This window comes from Calonectris borealis, chromosome 12, assembly GCF_964195595.1.
Source record: "Calonectris borealis chromosome 12, bCalBor7.hap1.2, whole genome shotgun sequence".
Classification (NCBI taxonomy): domain Eukaryota; kingdom Metazoa; phylum Chordata; class Aves; order Procellariiformes; family Procellariidae; genus Calonectris; species Calonectris borealis.
This window is the reverse complement of record NC_134323.1, coordinates 22,322,264-22,343,618: the sequence shown is the minus strand read 5'-3', so window position 1 is coordinate 22,343,618 and position 21,355 is coordinate 22,322,264. Positions and strand designations below refer to the sequence as shown.

Here is a 21,355-nt window from a genome sequence, read left to right as displayed (position 1 = left end):
CTCCCAGCCCCTGTGCGTGGGGCCAGGAGTCCCGTCCCCCCCAGCGACCCCACGGCACCACCGGCCTCGCCTGGCCCGGCCCTGGGGAAGGTGTTTTGCGGCGGGGCGAGCGATGGGTCCCATAGGGATTGTCAAAGGCACAATCAAAGGCGATGCCGCGCCTGTGCCCTGGCAAAGCCCGGCACCAGCAGGAGCCCAGGCAGGCTGGGGGACGCGGGACCCATCTGACCGTCATGTGCCTTTGGTTGGTGTTGATGCCTGGAGCCGCTCAGCTGCCAAAGAGCCATTCACGGCTGCATGAAAAGGCCGATCCCGTGGTCATTCCCACCGGCCGCTTCCGCTCCTTCCCACGGGGCATCGGGAGCCCTTCCCCGCGGCACAGAGCACCCTGCGGCTCCGGCACGGATGAAAGCGGCTCAGCTGGCTGTGCTGGGAATGGGGTCCCAGGCTGCCACGGTGCCTTGCTCACCCTGAGGGCTGGCACGGCAGGGAGCTATGGCTAACGTGTGCGGTGCGTTGAGCCGAAGCCCCGGCACCCCAGTGCCGCTCACTCCCAAGGAAACACAAGCAGGAGGAATCCGAACCAACAGCCATTGGCTTCCCCCCTTCCCGGCTGCTGCTCGGCTAAAGAGCACGCCGGTACGTGCTGTGAATTTCTAGCTTTATCAACAGAGGCTTTGAGAGCAGAGCTGGAAAACGCCGAGTCTGCAAATCCAAGCGATGCGAACGCAAGGCACGGGGAAGCGGATGGGATTCCCGTGCCGTGGGATTCGGATGCGCCGGCGGGGATGGGGCCGGGGCAGGCTGGCCGGAGCCCTGGGGTCTGCAGCGCAGACCCCAGGGCTCCGGCCAGCCTGCCCCGGCCCCATCCCCGCCAGTCCCCAGGGATCCAAGCTGCTCCCTGGGGAGGGGACGCAGCAGACGCTGGAGGAGGAGAGGGAGGAGGATTTATTCCGGGCAGCGCAGCCTGGCTCAGCGTTAGAGCCATATATCCACCGTTACACAGCAGAAACGGGGAAAAAAGCTTTATAGGCAGCAAGGTTTGTAGGCAGCTGACCTCATTCCTGGCTCTGCAAGGTGAAGGAGGGGAAACAAGGGATGGGGGGAGAAAACAAAGGGGGGGGGTCCTTTCTGCTCTCAGCACGATCAAACGGCTGCAGCACAAGAAGAGCCGCTCCCCGCACACCTCCAGTAGCACAGGGAGAGCTGCGGCTCTCGGGGAGCCCCTGCCAGAGCGCGGCTTGTTCCTCTGCACCCTGAGGGACCGCACCCCGAGCCCTTCATCGGCAAGCTGGAAGGTCCAGCGCTGTCAGGGCCTGGAGGGTTTCGGGGAGGGAAGGGGGCTTCGGGCTGGGGAAAGCACAAAGGGCAGCACACGGCTCAGGAGCGGGCAAAAAAGCCCCCGGCCATTCAACAGAAGAAGAGGAGAAGAGCAGACAGGGGAATAGGACAGCAAACGTGCCTGGAGGCCAGAAGGGGACTAAGCTGACTTGGGGCCGAGGGACAGCTGCTGTAGATTAGCTCCGCCACGTTCAGACAGTCCTCGCCCCCCACCGAGAGACGCGAAAGGTGCTGGCGGTGGCAGCTCCCCACCCCGGTCGGAGCCCGTCCCCACAGCCAGAGCGGGTGCCTTGGGTTTGTGTGACTTTATTGGAGTGCGACACAAGATGGGGGGGTGATTACAGAGGGGTGGGAGGGGGGAGACGCGCACTCTCGGCTCAGTCCCAATCCCCGTCGCCTTCGGGATTGTCGTCCCGGGGGGGTTCCTGAAACTGGATGTTCGCCAGCATGTCCCGCATGGCTGCCATGAGCCTGTTCACCCCCTGGTTAAGGTCCTGCCCTGCTCCAGCCTCTTCATCCCCGTCGTGCCTGATGTCCCCCTGCAAGAGAGCAGAGCTGGAGCGGCCAGGCAGGGAGCTGCCTGCCTGCCTGCAGCAGGCAGGGAGAGAGACAATGCCGCTTGCCAAAAAGCATCAGGCTGTTCTGCAACCTGACGTTTACACACTGCATATGCCAAGAGCCACTCCCTTTGCAGAAACACACTGCGGTGGAAACTTCTGTGTACCGACAGCAAAAGTGTGCTCCGATCTGCCAGCGGCAGCTGACTGCACATACCTGCAAGTTAAAATTTGGCAACAGCGATCGGAAGAAGAGAGATAAAGTGCTTTCGTTGGATGGATGATTCGTTCTGAAAGACAGAAGTCACACCAGGGTTAAGGGGGCAGCTTGGTACTCGACCTCTCGCTGGGGCTGAGGCAGCGCAGAGATGCTGGAGACCACCACGCTGTCCGGACCAACCCACGGCCCCTCCCGAGCCAGCCCCGAAGCAGGGTATCGGGGAATTCCCAGGGATTTCTTACCCCAGGCAGCCAGCAGCTCGCCAGCCTCTGGGCAAAGCAGTCATTAAAAGCACTGGCAGGTTTGCTCTGAGCTGGGTCAGTGCATAAGACACGTACGGGTTTCACCTGAACGGTCTGCGTGCACCATGGCCGGCTCCGCTTAAACCCCAAACCACCTCAGTTAAGAAAGAGCCAAATTTTTTCAGCAGCCTTTGCCTTAATGGCTGTGAACAGCCGCCGTCTCCAACAGTGACCACCAAGGAAAAGCGGCAGGACCAGTCCTGCCTGTACGCGCTGCCTGTCGGCGAGCACCACAAGCCAGGCTGCTCTTCCTCCGAGATGGAGGAGGACGTCAGCTCCGAGCGCCCACGTGCACCCAGGCCCGGGGCTGAGGGTGCGCCGGGAACACGCCGGCTGTGCCAGCGCAGAAACGAGCGGTGAAGGTACCTTTCTGGTCTGGTGTAGGAAACAATGGAGTCCAAGGGAGGTAAGGGGTCGAACCCCATCACAGGCTGCGAGGTCACCTCCTGCAGGGGGGGAGAAGAAAGAAGGGGTGAAGGCTGCATCGCCAGCAGCAGCAAACACCGAGGTACGGAGATGGTCAGACCAGCTGGACAGCCCTTAAGTGGGGAGCACAACAGAGCCGGGCATTAGCTGCAGCCCCGCCTGCCCGCACACGCCCCCGTGTGCCGCCCCGGGAAGCCGTGCGTACAGGGGGGACACTTCGAGGTCAGGCAGGAGTTTCGTGCTGGTGGCTGGGGTTTAAGACGTGCCCAGCATCCGCACGCGCAGCAGGGACGCGAGTGCCATCACACTGCACGCAGCGGCACCGCCTGTGCCCTGTCAGGGCCCCTCACCAGAGGCAGAGCTGCCGTGGCCTCCTTCATCTCCGAGAGGATGACGTGCCGGTAGATATTCCTGGGTGCGCTCTGGTACCGCATCTTCCTCCTAGAGCAGGGAAGGGGACAGAGGGTTGCACCAAGCACGCCTCAGCATAGCCAGCTTTCCACTTCTGCTTCCCCAGGCGCATCGTCAGCTTCATCCCTGTCCCTGGGGGGACGTGCTGTATCGGACGGAGCTGGCTTAAGGCAAAGCCAAAGTCACTTGGCAGCTGCTGACCTCAGATGAAAGAGCGGAAAGCTCAGGGACGCTGCACAGATCCCTCTCACCGGCCCCGTTCCTCTGCAGGTCAGCAGAGTAAACCAACTTCGGTTTCGGGCAAGGCCTAATGCCTCTCTCTCCCACTTCGAGAGCTGGAAAGTGTTTCTAAGCACTCGCCTGCCCTGTGCAGTAAATGCCTGTGAGCTGTGCAGCCACCCCTGCCCCTCCCAGCCAGCAGCAACCCCTCCGCCCTCTGGGGCGAGTTCCAGGGCACGCGCGACGGCCGAGGCTGGGGGAAGCCAGCGCAGCACACGCTCCCCAGCGAGACGTACAGCTCCGCATTCATGCTTGTGCAAAGTAGGGAAGAAAAGCCTCTGCCTTCCCAGCCCCACGGTGTAACGCTTGGCATCAGCAGCCACCATCAGACTGGCAGTCGTGGGGCTCTGAGCAAGCCCCAGCGCCACTGCAGCCCAGGACAGAGCCCCTCTCTCGTCTGCAGAGCCCGCCGGCCCGCTCCGTCCCCGTGTTTCAGCACCCATGGCTGGTACGAGAGACGCTCACCTCCGCCTGCCGCACTCACTTGTGCTCAGACTCCTCCACCAGCGGGTCCCGGGCATCCACCATGCGCAACACCTCGTGGACGTTGGTCTCCAGCCACGCCATGACGGCTGGGTCCTTCCACAGGGAGTGGGTCCTTCCCACGTAGAGGGAGGTCAGCTGGTTCAAGGCGGGAGGCTGGCTACGGGAGACAGTTGTTATTCAGGGCACTCTCCTCCTTCCCGCCTGCAGGTCCCTGCACGGGCTGGCAAGGGCTCGTCTCTGCACTGTGCTTCGGCGTGAGAACACAAAGAGAGGAATCGCAGGCTCCCTGCTTTGCTATTTCCATCTACCTTCAGCAATTTTTCTGCCTCCATTTTTGGAATAAGCATAGCCATGAGATGAAAGTTAACACTGCCTTGACCCGAGGGGGAGACCATTCGCGTGTTTAGGAGGACCACGTGTCAGAGAAATCCAGACTGGTAGGAGACAGCCTGCCCTGAGAGCACGCACACGTTGTTCTCTTACTACATGTACCAACAAGCTCTGGTATGAACTTCTGACCCATCCACATTAAGGTCAGGTGGGTCTATTAGCATTATCCGGTGGCCATTATGAAAATCCATTATCAAAGCATCTAACAGCCTACTCAGGAAAACCAAATATTCTCCTCCGCAGCTTTGTAACTCCATTAGCTGTCTGAGCAAGCAAAAGCCCCACTACCGGCAAAATCGATTCCTTCTCTTTACTGAGAACATCTCCAGGGCTTACCTTATCTGAGCATTCAGCCCAAAAAAGGAATGGGACGCGACCCTGGCATCGGGCTGCACACTGCAGTGATCCAACAACGGCATAAGAACTGCAGGAGAAAGTCAGACAGCTCGCTTTCAACAGCCCGGCGAGGAGCACCGTGGAGCGGTGGTCACCACTGCCAGGGCTGCAGAGACAGCCCCATCCCGGGGGGCCAGCACCCCACCGGGGCGCTGAACGAGGACCCACGCAAGGAGGGTGCGAGGATGCTGCTGGGGGTTATGCTGCATTTTGATCTCTGCGTGAATGATGGAAACAGATCCAGAGTAAACGAAAAAGAACAACAAACTTTTTTTTCCCCCAGTGAAATAAGATGCAGTTTTCTGCACTTAATGCTGCTGGCCTTTGGACTTGAACAAGGGTTTTATTTCAGCCACCATGACAAGCAGCAAAAAAGATGGTTTCGGCCAACACAAACTAAACCTCTGTTTGAGAGCTGGTTATTCCTGCCTATAAAGACACACCCTCCTCTGGGCCCAGAGGGCCTGTATATCTCCTTTCATGGACAGCAGCACCAACTGGATGAAAGCAAGAGCGATGGGCGCCCATCGAGAGCACATCTAAAGCAGAGCAGTGCCTCGGAGGGAAAGCCAAGAGAGACTTGCTGTCTCTGGTCTGGGCAACCCTGGGGTGAAACACTTTCCTGCTCCAAGACTCTGGTTCTCACCCTCCCCCTACTTGCACGCCTATGACCGCCTCTAATGAAGGAGCATCAGCTGCCCCAAGCAGGGGGCACAGCAGGGAGAACAGTCGCTGATCCCTTCCTAACATGTGGAGGGCTCACGGCTGCGGGGGCCCTACCCGGCTCCACCGTTCTCCCACCGGCCCTGCCACGGTGCGGAAGAGAAGGCTGAATCCCACCGCTGCCACGCCAGTCGTAGGTACAGCAGTACCTGCCACTGCCGCTCTGCCCGAGGCCTGAGTCGGGGCTCCCATCTCCCACGGACAGAGGCGAACGCCATTTGCAACCCACAGGCAAACTGCTGCCTCTGCATTTGACTGCCTGGAATCCAGCCTTCGCTCTCACAGATGAAGACAGTGACAAAGCCTGCAGGGACGGACTTACCGGTGGGGACAGACTTACCGCTTGGGAACATGATCAACGCGAGCTGGATGAGCCGGGCGGCTCTCTCCCGGGCTTGGCTTAGCTCCAGCTCGGAGCGCTCCTCCTGCTGGCTCAGGAAGAAATAGGCCAGCGGCACCGAGAAGGCAAAATTGGGCAGCTGGGACAAATTCCGGTGACTCTGCAGGATCAGAGAGACAGATTTACCGAGAAATGATGCTACGCAGAACGATCTCGATGTGGCTGGGCTGTACACAGGGTGGGGTTTCTTGTTTGCTGCATTAAGTTACTTTCCAGCCGCTGGCTTGGTGCCCCCACAACTGAGTAAGCAATTTTGAGTTCGTACGATTGTTTGCAGGGTACCAGAATTACAAGAACTAACACCCCAGCCTTTATGGCTCGTTCCGATGATTTTGGGGTGCCAGCCTGGCCATGAGACAGCTCTCAAAAGGGCTAAGCTGGTTAGGAAAACCTCATGCTCTGTGGCCCAGCCGCCCCCTCCATCCCAGGAACCAGCTCTCCCCTCTCTGCCCCTCTCTTGCCAGGGCTGCCTGTTGCCAACTCACCTCCCACTCCTGGAACATGCGGGTCAGGAAGGTGTATTCTCTAGCTCGGAGGGACAGAAAATCGATCATCAGCAGCACACACAGCGGGTCGTTCTCTGGATCCAGGCTTCAGAGGGAGGCGAGCACAAGGGGAGAAAAAAAAAAATCAGCGTCACAAAAGCTGAAGCAGCCGTCCTCATTTCTATGTCAAACAAGACTTTCCCACTAGCATCCAGAGCGCTTCCGTGACTCAGCAGGCAGAGATAACGGGAACACGATCGTTCCTGCATGGCCAGGATGACGGTGCGACGCCCTGCCCGGACTGCGTCCCTGCAGAGGGGCGACAGCCCCCTTGTCACCACCCAGGAGGAGGATCAACGGCCACAAACCGAGCAGGCTGAAGGCACCATTCTACATCTGCTCTGCAGAGACTCTGGGCTCTGTGGACCAGCCAGGCCCGCAGCTCAGCAGTCGAGAGCAAGGGCCACCCAGGTCCCAGCTGTTTAAGCCTCCTTCTCAACAATCACCTCTCTCCAAAGCAGCACCACAGATAAGAGCACATGCCCAAAACTAACCTGTGACACTGCATCTATAAGGAGTGGAAACAAGCCCTCACTGAGCCTGGGAGCAGTAGTACACCTCTGGGTAGGGTTAGGTTCGGTGTGTTGTTCGAAGCGTGTTCTCCCAAGCCTGAGACGCCCTGCCCCATCCCGCAGGAAAAGGGGGAGCAGCCCTCGGCGGGGGCACCTACCTCAGAATCAGCTTGCAGAACTCCAGGGCTGTCCGGGGACAGCCTCTCTTCTCCAGGAACATCAAGTGCTTGAAGAGAGCAAGGAAGAAAGCCCTGCGTGGGGAACAGGAGCAGGTTTTAGAAGGTAGATTTGGAGAGAAGCACCTCATGCCACTCAAGAACGGGGACCCAAGGTCAGCCCCAGCTCCTCGCCCCCCAAGCATCAGCGCTGCAGTGCAGCCAGCTTGGTGCAGTACGGAGTGCCACAGACCCCTCACGATCCCATCTTTTTTTTGTTTTTAATTTATTTGTGTAAGCATAGGGACAGCAATCCCGTAATCTGCTCCATCCCTGCTCCCCAAGGCCCCACAGCCTTGTGCTCTCGCAGACTGGCCGACAACGCAGGACAAGAGAAACAAGTAAATCCCCAGAGTCTGCATCCTGCCTTGTCCCAGCCCACCCAGCCGCGCGGGGACGGTGACACAGAGCATGCACAACGCGTACGGGGGGAGGACTAACACCCAAATCAGGCGAGACACAGATCACAACATTCAGGTCACAGACGGCACCAAGCCCATTAGCGAGCGGGTACTGGAAATCTGAGCAACCTCCAGGTACAGCAGTTTGGGAGGGATGACTTGGGTCAGCTGACTGGAAAATTCCCAGAATAAAGTCACCTTTCCCCGCAGCTGCAGAGCCATCATTACATAAAGAACTGGGCCGGGAGCAGTGCAAGTGCTGGGGACGAAGGCTGGCCAGGCAGCACACAAGTGACCAAATACAGCCGTAAACATGCAGCGAGTATTTTTGTGACAAAAATAAGTGCCATTTTGGGCTAAAGGGTACTAATTGCATGAGAAGGATGTGACGGGGAGGAGCAGTTACTGCTCCAGTAAGAAATCCCTTGGGAAAGAGGATGCTTTGCAAAGAATCCTCAGTGCAAGTGACCTGGCCGAGCAAGAGCTGCCGGTACCCCAGCACCCATCTCAGGAGCCCCACTGCTGCCTTGCCAAGGGACACTGCCATCGGCCGCCCAGCGGCAGAGCTTGTACCAACAGAAAGGGACGTTCAAGGTCCCCCCGCCAGCGCGGATGACGCAGCAGACGTTGTGAATCTGGGTCTCTGTGTCCAAAGTAGACCAGGGCACGCCGCGACAGCTCTCCGGCAGACGTGGGGCAGGCAGGCGTGCCGCCTACCTGTTCTCCGGCCGCCGGTAGTCCAGCCTGCAGGTCCCACTGGTGAGACTGAAGACGGGGTGGAAGGCGCACTCCAGGCTGTACAGCGCCCGCTCTGCAGACAGCAAGAACAGCGTCAGGGCACGCCACCACCCCGGCATACCACGCAGCCCCACTGCTCACAAAATGGCAGTTGATTTGGCCCAGAAGACATGGAGAGAGCTCTGGCACCCATGAAATAAGCTTGTTCACACTCTAGCAAGGCACAAAGCTACTTCAGAGTAGGTGGTCACAGCAGATACTCAGGCAAGTGAGCCCTGTTCCCGTCTGCTGGCATTAGGTCATGCTCCGGTTGTGAAAAGTAACTCCTCTGGAAGAGGTCTGGGCTTGAGGCTGGTACAGCTGCCTCTGCCACAACTATCTTCACATGGGGCCAAAGATCCTGTCCTCACTTCACCTCTGGCCCCTCCTATCATGCTGGAGAGCACATGCCCTGGTTACCAAACAACACATCTGACAGCCGAGACTGCAGCGCAGCAGCCCGAGGGGCAGCCATCCTCCAGGATGCCTCTGGCCCCCACGCAGCCTGCGGTGCCCCGAGGAGCAGAGCCCGACGTGCTGACCTGCAAGACGCTGGTCAGGGGAAGGCAAGGCAGGCTGGCCCGGAGGGTTGGGCACGCTCCCCGCAGAGGGGGTAGACTTCTTGGAGCGTCCCTTGCACTGCTCTATCTCATAGCTACTAAATCAGACCTTCCTGCAGGTGGGACCCTGCCACGTCCAGACAATCTTTCCATTCATTTTGAAGGTGAACACTGATGTGCTTTGCCCCAGAAAAGCACGTCCGGCTCTATTTAAAAGCCTCCAGTGAAAGCTGCTGGTCTGCAGGATGATATAAGGCAGAGTGCTCGCAGACAGAGCCAAACCAACCCTTCTGGTTTGCTGCTTCTCTGTTGAAACAAAACCAAAACTGAACCGAAAGCCCTTCATCACTAATTCACAGCAACTGTTCAGCCGAGACTTTCAGCAGGGACTTGCTCGGCACTAGGAACGCGTGTGTGCACATCTGCAGACCGATGCCCCAGCACCACCTCTCCCTCCCCGTGCCGTACGTATCGGCAGCTGGTGACAAGCCTTGCCTCTGCAGCACAACGCCACGCTGCTCTGCAGACCCCGCCGGGGACTCAGCCAGGCCGGCGTTTCCACATCCACCCTCAGCAAGCTCTCACCGACTCAGCCTGGAGAGGGACCGATCACCCTTGCTGCTGCCCCTTCCCCAGCAGCCGGCGGAGCTGGGAGAAGGCAAAACTGGGACAGTGAATAGCAGCAGCTCCCACCCCACCTCACCTCACGCCAGGACATCTGCTCCTCACCTCAGCTCTTACCTATGAGATCACGGGCCATCTCCTGATCCTCCTGCATCCGGCACACGTCGCTGAGCTGCAGCAGGGAGTCCACATGGTACGGGTTCATCTGGAGCAGCAGCTACAGAAGAGCATGAGCTTGATTACACGATGGCACAAATCGCGGGTTTCTCGTGCACTCTGCCTATGAGGCAAGCTCTGTAAGCGTGGCAGGGAGGCAAACGTCCTGACACCGTGCCTAAGAGAGGGGCTGTTCTTGCCCCTGGGTCTGAAGGTGAAGAAATCCTGTCCCACACCACCAGAGAGCCAATGCTCAGACCGTAGTGCAAGCTGGGGACGCACCTCACGTGAAAGGCGAAAACTATGGATTAAAAGAACCTAAGAGCAGTCACGCTGGGTCAGAGTAGAGGTCCATCTTGCCCTGTCTCCAAAAGCAGATACCTGGGAAAGAGGGCACGAAGCTGGGCACACAGGATGACTCCCAGCACAAGCTGCCAACCTTCAGGGGTTCAGGGACCCCCACTATCAAAGATGCCACTGATAGTAATGGTGTCTCCTCTCGTGAATTTTTTCACTTACTGACCAGCACCCCAGCTCTGCGATACAGAAAGCCACCGCTTAAGCACGCAATGCAAAGAGCTTCCTTTAATCCCAACCCACCACTTCATCCCTGCGTTGGAAGGGACGGCAGGGAGATCTCTCCCCACCCCACGCAGGATCTGAGCCCTCAATTGCAGCTTCCCCCAGGCACCTCTCTCCCAGCCGACCCAGCTCTTCCAGCGCTGAGGGCATGCCAGGCCTTTGATCATCTTTGCTGTCCTCCTCGGGATCTCTCCTTGCTGCACCATATCCTCTGGAAGGCCCAGAACTGCACACAACGTTCAAGATGCAGGCAGCAGGCATAATTACATTTTTGTTTTATTCTCTAAACCCTAACAATTCTGAGCATTTGATCAGGCTTTTGTTTCCTCTGGGTACTGAGAGGACATTTTGACACATCTATTACAATTCCAGGATCCAGCTCCCGAATGGTAATGGATTAAGAATATTTTTTTTCCAGGCTTCCAAACTTCCAGAATAGAAGTTTAACCACACCTCAAAAACCTCTGCATTCACTAATTATATTATAAATGGGCTACTTTTTCCAAGTACCTAAAACTCAGTTTCAGTATGAAAATACTGAACCTACTTCAAATCTCCTCACGGCTTAGTTTGGGGATTTTGCCCCCCTCAAAACAGAAAAATACAGCTTCAAAAGCCCAAGAAGTCATACATCTGCAGAGTGCTGGCCAGCGTGACCACCTACAGTACAAAACCTTTATGTTCTAGGCTGTCCCAGCTCAGCGCCTTTGCCTTGGTGCCACTTGCCTGACGTTTTAGCCCTTCCTTGCTTGCTCTTAAGCTCCTTTCTAGTTCTCTTTTTTGGAAGAATGGAGCACCTAGCGTCACTGTGATGAGAAAAAGGGCTCTTCACACACTTACAACTTCACCAGCAAGACCCTTTTAATCCACTAGCAAGAGCAGAAAAACACTCACTGAGCAGGACCCCCAAAAAATCATGTTTTGCATGCTGAAACCACAGCAGCAAGCCAGATCTGGGCTCCAGCTGTGTGAAACTGTGGCTGTCACAGATAAACTGGTTGGGGGTTTGAAATACGTATGGCATGGGTGAACCCCCGTCTGTTAGATTTTACCCTTAACATAAAATTGAAAGGCTAAAGCTGTAGGAATATCTTCAAACATAGCCAGACCCACTTAACAGGGACAGAGCACAAAGACTAAAATGTACCATGGAAAACCCGTCCTGCTCTGCACAGCCGTGTGAGACCATGTTTGAGCTGTCCTTAAGGACGCTGGCTCTCAGGTTGATCACTGCTGCATAGGAACTACCTCACATCATTTAATGCGAATCCCTCAAGCCCAGTCAGCAGGCAGAATGGATGAGCTGGAGAGAGCAGTGGCCATGAGCAGAGGGTGGGAAAGCAGAAGGAAGTAAACTTTATTTAGTGGACAATGGCCTCTTTAAGAAACTTCTCCGGAGCACGTATCCGAGCTCATGTGGCCAGGGTTTTCAGAGCAAAAATACCTCAATTATGGTTCAGAAGGGTGCAGAGCAATTTTACTGTTGCTTATCACTACAAACTATAAATGTTACCATACAGTTTAATGAGCTTGGACATGCATGAAGAACTTTCAACACAAAGACTGTTTTGCTGAAATACCAAGACAAGACACATTTTTCATCCATGCAAGAGTTTATAAATAGAACAGCTGTTAGTTTAGACTCCCATTTAAAGATCGGTTTATACAATATTTTTCCTTTCCTAGCTGAAGAGCTGAGACAAGGGAGCTTTATTCCTACCCTTTCAGCCAAACGGTCAGTTCCTGTGGGCTCCTCTTCCAGATGGCTACCTGGCATGCTCTCGGGCAGAGCCGCCGAGGCTTGGCCACCAGCCGCTGGACCTCATTTGCACCAAGGTGGTCACTTATCTTATGAATAAGGTGAAAGCAGAGCTCAGCAAGCACCGCTGCCTTGCCCCACGCAGAGGGGGCACAGGGCTCTACTGCTCAAAATGAGACTGGCAAAAAATAAGCACTGGGATGCATCACCCCACCTCCCCTGCCAGGGAAAGGGGCTGCAGGAACGCAGGAGGTAACAGCGTGGGCCACCCAATTTCACAACATACCACAATGTTGTTGGGGTCCATGGACTCTACAGCATCCAGGAACTTGAACTGCACTTGCTGGTACTCGCGATGGTGCTCAAACGTGAAGTGCTGCACCCCCCTCCTGGTGTCCACCAGCTGCATGGCAATACCTAGAGAGTGCATGGGAGACGTGGGTACCGCTGCTGCCAGCTTGCGAGCGCAGCGGCAAGAGAAGCTCTTCCGCTTTCTTGTAACACGGAAAGCTCATTCACACCACTGGGTCCAAAGCCACACGTGTTTTCAGAAACTCCCAGAGAATTTCACTCCTTTCGCTCCTCCCACGAGTCAAAGTCTGAACCCCCCCGCCCCGAGAAGCCCAGGCAGCTTGCTCTCCCCACGGGTATTTCCCATTATCCAGCAAGACTGCTGTAAGGGGGGAAGTACTCAGCACCTGCTACCTCCAGTAAGGGGAGGAAAAAAGCTCAGATGCTAAGACACAATACAACAGAGGTCTCCCTGTGGAGAAAGGAGGTATTTCCATCAGCTGACGAGCAGTTCCCTTTCTGCATCAGCCAGCGTGAAGCCTGGGCCTGGCAGCTCATGAAAGCAGCTCCAGTTTCCGTGAGCGGAGGCTCTAGGAAAGCCAGGCTGGCAGGAGCGGCCGCCCGTGCCAACATAGGCACGGGACTGACGTGCCCCATCAGCTAGCGGCAGCGCGGTGCTTCGGGTGGTGGCACCGAAAGCCTCACCTGTTTTGCTGTAGCGCGGCCAGGTGTTCTTGGGAGCCGTCAGCCACGTGCTGCGGACATATTGGCGCTGTCTTTGCCTTGGCCTGAGGAAATAAACACAGAAGGTCACAGTTTCTCCGTACCAACAGAATGAGGAGGGCTGAAACCAGCCAGAAAGAGGATGATTCAGGGAAAAAGAGATCCAACTTCTTCCCCAGCTGCAGCCCTGCCACAAGGAGCTTTTGCCCAGAGCTTTAACATGTTTGCCTTCAAGACACAACATACCTTCACTCAGGCTCTGCCCTACTTCAACCATTCCTCTTTGGGCCAGCCAGTGCCTCCAGCATCTCCACTTCAATAGCTTCTCTCCCCTGTTTTTATTCCTGCCAAGTTCTCAGCTGCCTCTGCTTCAAACAGCTTCCCAGGTCCAATTAAGAGAGCCCCATATCCCTCTGACTCATCCCTCTTCCCAGCAGTGCCTTCAAATGTCAACTGATTTAGTTTAAGCCGTACTCACAAATGCAACCAATTTATTGGTTCAGGGCAGGAGGAATTCAGAAATCAAGGCCACTCTAAGAAAGTCATGTCCCCTCAGCAGAGGGACTGCTGCTTCTTCCTCAAGCACTAAATACTCTTTCACAGACTCTCTCAGAGAAGGCTTCTGCTTCTACCATCACTGCTCTGAGCTTATACCCTTCTTATGTGCACATTTTTCAACAGCTCATGAAAGCAGGGATTTCTGGATAACACTGACCACAGTGCAATGGATACCTATAGAGACCTCACACCCAAGAAGCAGTAGGTTCCCTGGGCCCCTAAAGCAAGTGCATGAGACCCTCTGGAAAGCATTCAGGGTCCACTCTGTAAGACATCAGAGACTTTGGAATAGCAACAAGCGACAAATGCTGGAGAAAGAAAAAAAAAAAATCCAAGAGTCTATACTCTATGAATTTGAGTGAAAGGACTTTAGAAGGGTGTTTGACAGTAGATGAGAGGGGAAATCAGCAGAAGAAAAAGCAAATGCTAGCAAAAGCCTGGAGAAGTCTTACTCCCCCCCTCCACACATATCACAAAAAAAAAATTCTCCTGTTCCAACAAGCGACTACTAAATGAGTAAGACACCCTGAACCCTGGATTCCCTGCCCAGGGGTGGCACTGGGGGCTCGGTAAGCCATACAAAAGGAAGGACAGACACACCGACTCGGACTTTGAAAAGGTTTAATATTAAATTCTGGACTAACCTCTGATCACCAAGAACAGCTCGAGCCCCAAAGTATCTCTTCAACTCGTTCTCTGGATTCAAGTTTCTGGGAAGGTTGAAACAAGAAAGAAAAGGTACCATCAGTTAAACATAGCCAAGAGTCTGACACTCGAGTCTTCTCCATCAGTGCCAAGTGTTCTGTACCTTGAACTGTCTGTGGCCAAGCCCCTGAACTGTCACACACACCACCGATCTGACACAACAAACCGAAAGGAGCCTAAAACCGGCCAGAACAGGAGGCATCAAAACCCTTGTTCAAACAGATGCACGCTTCCTTTGTGCTCTGCTGCTAAACACTGCTGAGCTGGGGAATACTTCTGCTGCCCTCTCCAGGGCAGCTGGGGCCTTAGTCTGGGATACTCCCAGGACAGCCGCCGTTCAGGAGTGCACGCCCGGGGTATGCGTGCCTGGAAAACGCGAGACACCTGCTGCCGAATCTAGCAGTGGCAGCCTGCAATTCGGGGCAAGCACCATAATCACCGCATGGCGGCTGGCAAGGATTAAAATACGTTTTTTTAATACAAAGATCTTGTATCAAAGCATGGCAACACCTACGGTTTTCTTGATCTAACATTTGGCCCAGAGAAGGGAGGCGTATTTGAGAGGGATTTCTCTCTGCCATCCAGCAAGCAGGGCTTGAAGAGAGGGAGTGGGAAGGCTGAGATCCAGCACTGCCAACCCTCACCCACTTGGAGGTTATCCAGCTCTCAAAGGTTTCTGAATAATATTTACTTGACCAGAGATATCACTGAGGTTTAAAACCACCTCTAGATAACAAACATTCCTGCCTTTACTGAAGTGTCCCTGAAGAGGCTGTGCTAGCACACCAGCCTAGACTCAGTCTTGATGTTTCAAAACCTGGACCGGTGAAGTCATCCCAGCTACAAGTTTAAATGTTTTCTCCAGAAACAGAAAGAGCTGCCAGTGTCTGCACCAGCCCAGGGCTCCGAAACACGTGGGACCCACCAGCCGGCCCATTCCCAACAGGCCCAGATGTTACAGGTCTCAAGTTTGAGGCCGATTCATTCTTCAGCTCGTGGACATGCTTGGCACTTAGTCCACTTTGTTGATGGTGACACGCGGGAAAGGTCAGACAAGTCTAACGAGCTTTCCTGATGAAATTAAGCTCCTGGCACTGCTTAGCCCTCCTCGGAGGACAGCACATGCTGTACTGGGGCCTGCTGCAGCCGCTCACCTGGCCGAGTGGGTTTGATTGCAAAGCCTTATGCACCAGGGCTCTCAGCAGCTCTGCAGAGATTCTCCTACAGAGTCATGGAGTATTTTAGGCTGGAAGGCACCTCTGGAGGTTAATCTGGTCCAGACACCCACTCAAACCAGGCATGACAGCAGAGAACACCAGTCACGGCTCAAAACCAAACACAGCTCTAAGAGCAATGGTTAGAAACGGAGCTGTGCACAACCATTACCACAACCTCTGTCAAGCAAGGTCCTGAATTCACGCTGGTAGGCTCCCAACTCCCTTCCTTGTGGGAACAGGTACCCCTGTCACGCCCAAGCCCAAAATCAGAAAGGAAGCAAGCACTACCTGTGCTCTACATAGAGCAGAGGCCTGCTGTCAGTGATTATTCCGCTCTGGGTTTGCTGCGATAGCCCATTGGTATCCTCAATCTTCTCCAGCAGGCTGTCGATGTCTTCCAGGTCATTGTCTTCCTTAAGATAGGCACATGCAAATACAAGGCAGTTATTACAGAGTGAGTCACTGCGGCACGCAGGTCACCCAAAAGAGATCGCACCCAGCTGCCTCCGGGTCCTTCGGCTCATCCCAATCTCCGTGCGATACTGGTGCAGCCCCTACTACTCGCCTTGCTGCTACCCCATTGCCCACCTCGGGTGTGCATGTCCTGTGTCTTATTGAGGCCTCCTACTCTGCACCCAGCGCCCTTCATTCCCTCAGGAATCCCACCCTGAGCCTGCCTTCCCTGTCCAACTGCCCCCGAAAGGGCTGCCTGCTGTTCTCCGCTTGCTCAAGGTATCACGATAGCGTGAAGTTGCTCTTCACACCATCACGAGTCCAAACATGCCAGCAGAATATATCTAACGTGGGCGAGGGCTGGCCACAGGAGTCCCTTCCAGCCTAACACAAAGCTCACAAGTCTGTGTGTGCCTGGTCTCTGGTCTGCCCCTTCCCACCCAGTCTTCGCTGTGCTTTGTCTGGTTTATTTATTAGAATCCCTACAATCACACGAAATGTTGGTGTGCTGATTTTAATGATAAATATTTAAATAATCAGCCTTTACTGTCTGCTTTCCACAGAAACACTAAGTTTCTGCTGTGACCCTTGTAATAAGATATCAAGCACTCGCATGATTTTAACCCAGCTCTAATGTATTGCACTCTCACTTTCCCCAGCTTCTAACAACCCAAAGAATATATCCAGCAGCGCACGCTCAACAGTTGTATAACACTTTTATCCTGATTTTCCTCTACTTTTCCCCACAAATAGCAAATGACGCATTTCTTATGCGGCCGTTTCACATCCTCCTCATGATGTACGTGGGTGGAACACGGAATTCCATTCATGACACCCAAATAGCACTGCAAGCTTGCCTTTTCCAGCTAAATATAGCCACTCCGCATGGAATGGATACATGAAAAGTTTATAACGTGCTCTGCATTTAATTGCTTGAACAAGGGTAGTATTATCTCCAGCTGGCAAATGAAACTGCCTGCTTCTGGGTATGAAGTCTCCCTAGAGCCTGCAGCTGGCAGATGTCACCCTATTGCTCGTTATTCTCGGACTGGGAGAGGAAACGGGCTCTTTGGTCGGGTTCTCTACCTTAGTAACTTGCTCTGAGCTCGCCCAGCTGAATTCCCGGGGAGGCGGCGGCCAGCCGGGCACCCACACTGGAGTCACGGCTCACCCGTTCGGCACTTCAGCATGCTGTGGCTCAGGGTGTTTAGCAAAGGATCTCCTCCGAGTGAATAGTTAAGACTCTTAAACCTTAGCAGAAAACTACCTCCCACTTGAACTTTTTCTATTGAATTTAGAAGACCAATGACTGTAATCTGTTTAGTCTCCTAGCCTAGCTCAAGTAGATGAAGTATATTCAAGCATACACATTTGTCTCTTATAGCTTTACCCACAACAAACACAGACACTGGATAAAGTTCTCACTCCAAGCACACTTCCTTAGGGGTAGACAGCTTAGTCAGAGAGAGTCACTGTCCCCTCGCTCCCTTCATCGCCGAGAGGACAGAGCAGGTCCCATGGGAAGAGCACTTGGCACGGCATTTGCTGACTACGCACTAGCAGATGCTCCTGCCGGCGTTCAGCCATCGGATGTCAAACTACAGAGAAGGTGTGCGGCTGTGCACGGAGGAGAAGGCAACATAAACGATGGCTGGCAGTGACAGCTCTGTGTGGCTCTGCAGAGCCGGGAGATCTACCTAAGTAGGGCAAGGAAAATATAACAAAAATGCAAAAACCCTCGCACAGTACCCCCTCCCGTGAGAAGCAGAGATGAAAGAAGATGCCACTGTGAGGATTTCAGCTCTAAGCATCTGCAGCAGAGCTGCGCCAGTCCTGCCTGCTTGAAGGACCCCAGTCAAAAGCTGCTGCTGCCATTTCGTAATTTGAAATGAGTACAATGCAAAAAGGAGCATTTTTGCCTCAAAATCTTTTCTGCAGCCACCTCAGAGTAGCCCCTTTGTCAATCCCAAAGCAGAAATCAGCACAGCCGCTAACTCAGAGCAAATGCAGACATACCAGAGTCTCCTCTGCTGAAGTTTTCTTGGTTTTCCTTTTCTTTTTTTTCTTCCGTGGCTTGTTACTCAAGATGGGCTGCAAAGAGAAACAGAACAGCTGTCAGAGCACGCCCAGGGAGCATACGGATGAAAGCTCCACCAGGTTTCAAGTTTGCCAGCGAGTGGAAATTAAGACACAAGGAGAAAATGGAGGAAAGCACCAAAGGTTACAAATGCAAGGGTTAAATCTCAGCTGACTTTCATATCAATGTCCGAGACTACAAAATCAGGCAAGAAACTCTTTAAATACGCCACGTGTGGAGGAAATGTTTCAGCCCTCCTTCCCTCCCTAGAATAAACTTCATTTCTGTCTTTCTAGTGAGCATGACAGTTTCATCAGTCACTCCGATTTCCACAGAAACCAACAGCTGCCCAAAAGCACCACGTGATACAGGCTCCTCTCGCTGCCCACGCAGCTACTTCAGCTCACGATGCTGCATGGCATTCCCTAAGGCGACAGGCACACTGCTGTCCATGCTGGCTCTTCCCCAGTGCAGACAGAGCTAAAAATGACGTTTCCAGGATCTACGCAGGTAAAACAGCGAGTAACGGCGTTACCAGAACAACCCCACAGCTGATTTCGGAACCAGGGGAACGTGCAGCCCCAATTTGGCTCTATCAAAGAGCGGGGAGATGCCTGCCGAGGACTCCCACGTTTCTACCCGGGAAGCTCTGAGAGAAGCAGCAGGTGCACCCTGCAGTGCTTACGCAGCAAATTCACTGGGACAGGGCCCGCTGCAGCCAGGGGACCGACCGAGCAGAGCCCACACCGCACATCCAGAGCATTCCCCAGCCCCTGGGCTGGCTGAGGCCACCAGCACAGCTGGAGCATGCACTGACAGTGGTCTTTGCTCCTCTGGCCACACTGTCTGGCACCCAAAACCCATGGGCACACACCCCAAATGCTGAGCCCTAACGGGTGGGCCGATCCCCCTCCACTCCCCCCCATCCTCATCTCCAGTAAGACACGGGCTAGACTTGCAATGTCAAATTGTTAATTGAAGTGCCCCTTTCCTTATGTGCTTCTGCAAAGAGACACTTCTGAGCTGACACCGGAGGGAATCTTAACACAAAACAACAATAAAATGCTCCAGAAAAGAACAAGTTCAGTGTTTAGTTTACATTGCTTGGAGTCTTCACATCATCCACTCCAAAACAAACGCTTCACTGAGCATTTACCCACCAGCCCAGCCCCACGTGCGGTGCAGGGCTCAATTAATTGTGCAGCGGGGAGCAGAGAAGCAATCTCCGTTTCAGAATCCCAGGGTGCTTTCCTTCCTGCGTGCTTTGCCTGACCTCAGCGCTCGTGAGGACGCAGCACAAGGTCTTCGTCAGGAACCTACCCTCTGCAGCTGTAAAATCTCCCTGGATCCTAGGCGCAAACCCAGCCCTCAGCACCAAACTGCTCATTCTCCTCCAGATCTGGAGCCCCAAGCACCTGGATTTAAGCTCCCTGCGTGAGTCTCTCCCCTGAGGCTCACATCCTCAGCATCTGACAAAACCCAGGTGCAAGGGAAAAGAAACACACTTGTCTGGCACCACAAAGCTCCTCGGCACAGAGACAGGGAGGTAAGAAACCTTCTCTCTGCACCTCACGGGGTGATCGCCATCATCACTAGATTCTTCCGGTTTAGTTACCGTTTGGTCCGGCTGCTCTGCCTCCTCCCCATCTCTCTGCCCATCGCCTTCAGTCTCTGCAATTACAGCCCCTTCGTTGTTCCCGCCTGCTGCGTCCCGCTCACTGAGCCGGGCATCCGCTCGCTCCTCCCTGGACAGCGGCTCATCCTCCGACTCCTCGGCGGTGATCTGTGCAAACAGACGGACAAGCTGCAGGAACTGCCGGCGCGGGGCTGCGCTCTGCCCTCTCCTGTGCCCGGGGGACAGAATTCCCCAGGGATCTGATCTGTTCCACTCCCACCTGCAAATGGAAGAGAAAAACATCGCAGAAGCAGCGCAGGGCTCAGCTGCCTGACTGGCTTCTCCAGCAGATGGACGGGGACGACCCCTCATTTCAAGTGTGTCACCCAGCGGGCGCCTGAACAGCCCCACACCCACCGGCTCGCTGGAGGGGAGCACAGGGCCACAACGACGCGTCCGTTTCACAGCACGGCTGGCAGAAAAAAGCACGGCCCTAACTGGTCTCTGCTCTTCCTTAGGAAGAGCCTCCAACACCAGCCTCGCCTACGCTCGCACAGCCAAGCCTCAGGGAAGGAGAGGCTGGGGCTGGCCAAGGTGCCAGGAAAGGAAGGACCAGGCTCTGTCACCCCGAGGACCCATCTGTGCCATCAGGGCCTGCCTGAGCCCCGACCTTCAGCACTGGGATCATGCGGGGCTGGGAAGGGGGCAGCAATATTCCCAAAAACAGTTTCGCTGTTTGACCACCCCGATACTCAGGCCCAGCTCTGACAACATCCCAACCCAGACCACCCAGCCCCCCTCAGGCCACCCTCCAGTTCCCTCCCAGTTCAGCCCCAGTTGCTGCCCCTCAAGCCCTCCCTACACCCCCACCTCGCCCCAGCTCCCTCCCTTTCCTGGCCCCCCCAGCTCACATCCCCCCAGGCCCTCCCAGTCACCCACCATCCCAAACCCCTCACTCCCACCCCAGGCACTGACCCCAAACCACTGCCTCCCACAAACTGCCACCTCGGTCACCCCCACCCAGGTCACTGTCACCCCTCTCGGTCACTGCCACCTAGCCGCCCTGTTCCCTCCAGTCACCCCCAAACCCCTCCCCAGTCACTGCCCCCCGAGTCACCCCCTCACAGTCACTGTCACCCTTCAGCCACCCACCCTCCTAATAACTGCCACCCCAGCTCCCGCCTCACAGCCACCATCACCCCAGTCGTGCCCCCCCAGCCACCGCCACCCCAGTCGTGCCCCCCCAGCCACCGCCACCCCAGTCGTGCCCCCCCAGCCACTGCCACCTCAGCCGTGCCCCCCCAGCCACTGCCACCTCAGCCGCTCCCGCCCATAGCCACTGTCCCCCGAGTCCCCCCCCCAGGCACCGCCACTCCTCAGCCCCCACCTCTCCCCCGGCCCTGTCACCCCCCTCACCAGCTCGAAGCGGTTGCTGACGCCGGCGCGGGCCGGTCCGCGGCGTCCCCTCCTGGCGGCGGCTGGCGGCGGCGCCTCCCGGCCGCGCTCGGGGCCTGGGTCCAGGCCCAGCTCGCCCAGGCCCGGCTCCTCCTGGCCCCGCTGCTCGCCCCGCAGCCGCCGCAGGGCCCGCCGCGACATGGAGCCCCGCGACGCACAGCGCCTGCGCGCGCCGCTGCCCCCGCGCCTGCGCCCTGCC

At 55.6% G+C, this 21,355-nt stretch overlaps 1 protein-coding gene across 3 annotated transcripts; it reads right to left on the bottom strand.

Annotated features, from left to right (window-relative positions):
• Nucleotides 1-1,631: 1,631 nt before the first annotated feature.
• TCF25 (TCF25 ribosome quality control complex subunit) lies at nucleotides 1,632-21,314 on the bottom strand. 3 transcript variants are annotated; one of them, XR_012675445.1, is made up of 18 exons: nucleotides 21,118-21,314; nucleotides 19,702-19,869; nucleotides 18,026-18,100; nucleotides 15,845-15,969; nucleotides 14,279-14,344; nucleotides 13,059-13,141; nucleotides 12,349-12,479; nucleotides 9,683-9,782; nucleotides 8,322-8,415; nucleotides 7,147-7,239; nucleotides 6,417-6,522; nucleotides 5,872-6,031; nucleotides 4,749-4,836; nucleotides 4,002-4,179; nucleotides 3,197-3,287; nucleotides 2,787-2,866; nucleotides 2,116-2,188; nucleotides 1,632-1,880 (listed from the first exon to the last, which is right to left on the bottom strand). XR_012675445.1 is itself a non-coding variant. In XM_075161689.1 (18 exons), the coding sequence occupies exons 1-18, from the start codon at nucleotides 21,295-21,297 to the stop codon at nucleotides 1,719-1,721; spliced, it is 2,127 nt and encodes a 708-aa protein (XP_075017790.1). In that variant the 5' UTR covers nucleotides 21,298-21,314; the 3' UTR covers nucleotides 1,632-1,718. The 3 variants fall into 3 exon arrangements, 2 of the variants coding, with proteins under 2 accessions (XP_075017790.1, XP_075017791.1); XM_075161689.1 differs by having other exon boundaries at nucleotides 2,787-2,959; nucleotides 4,021-4,179; XM_075161690.1 differs by having other exon boundaries at nucleotides 4,021-4,179.
• Nucleotides 21,315-21,355: the final 41 nt, after the last annotated feature.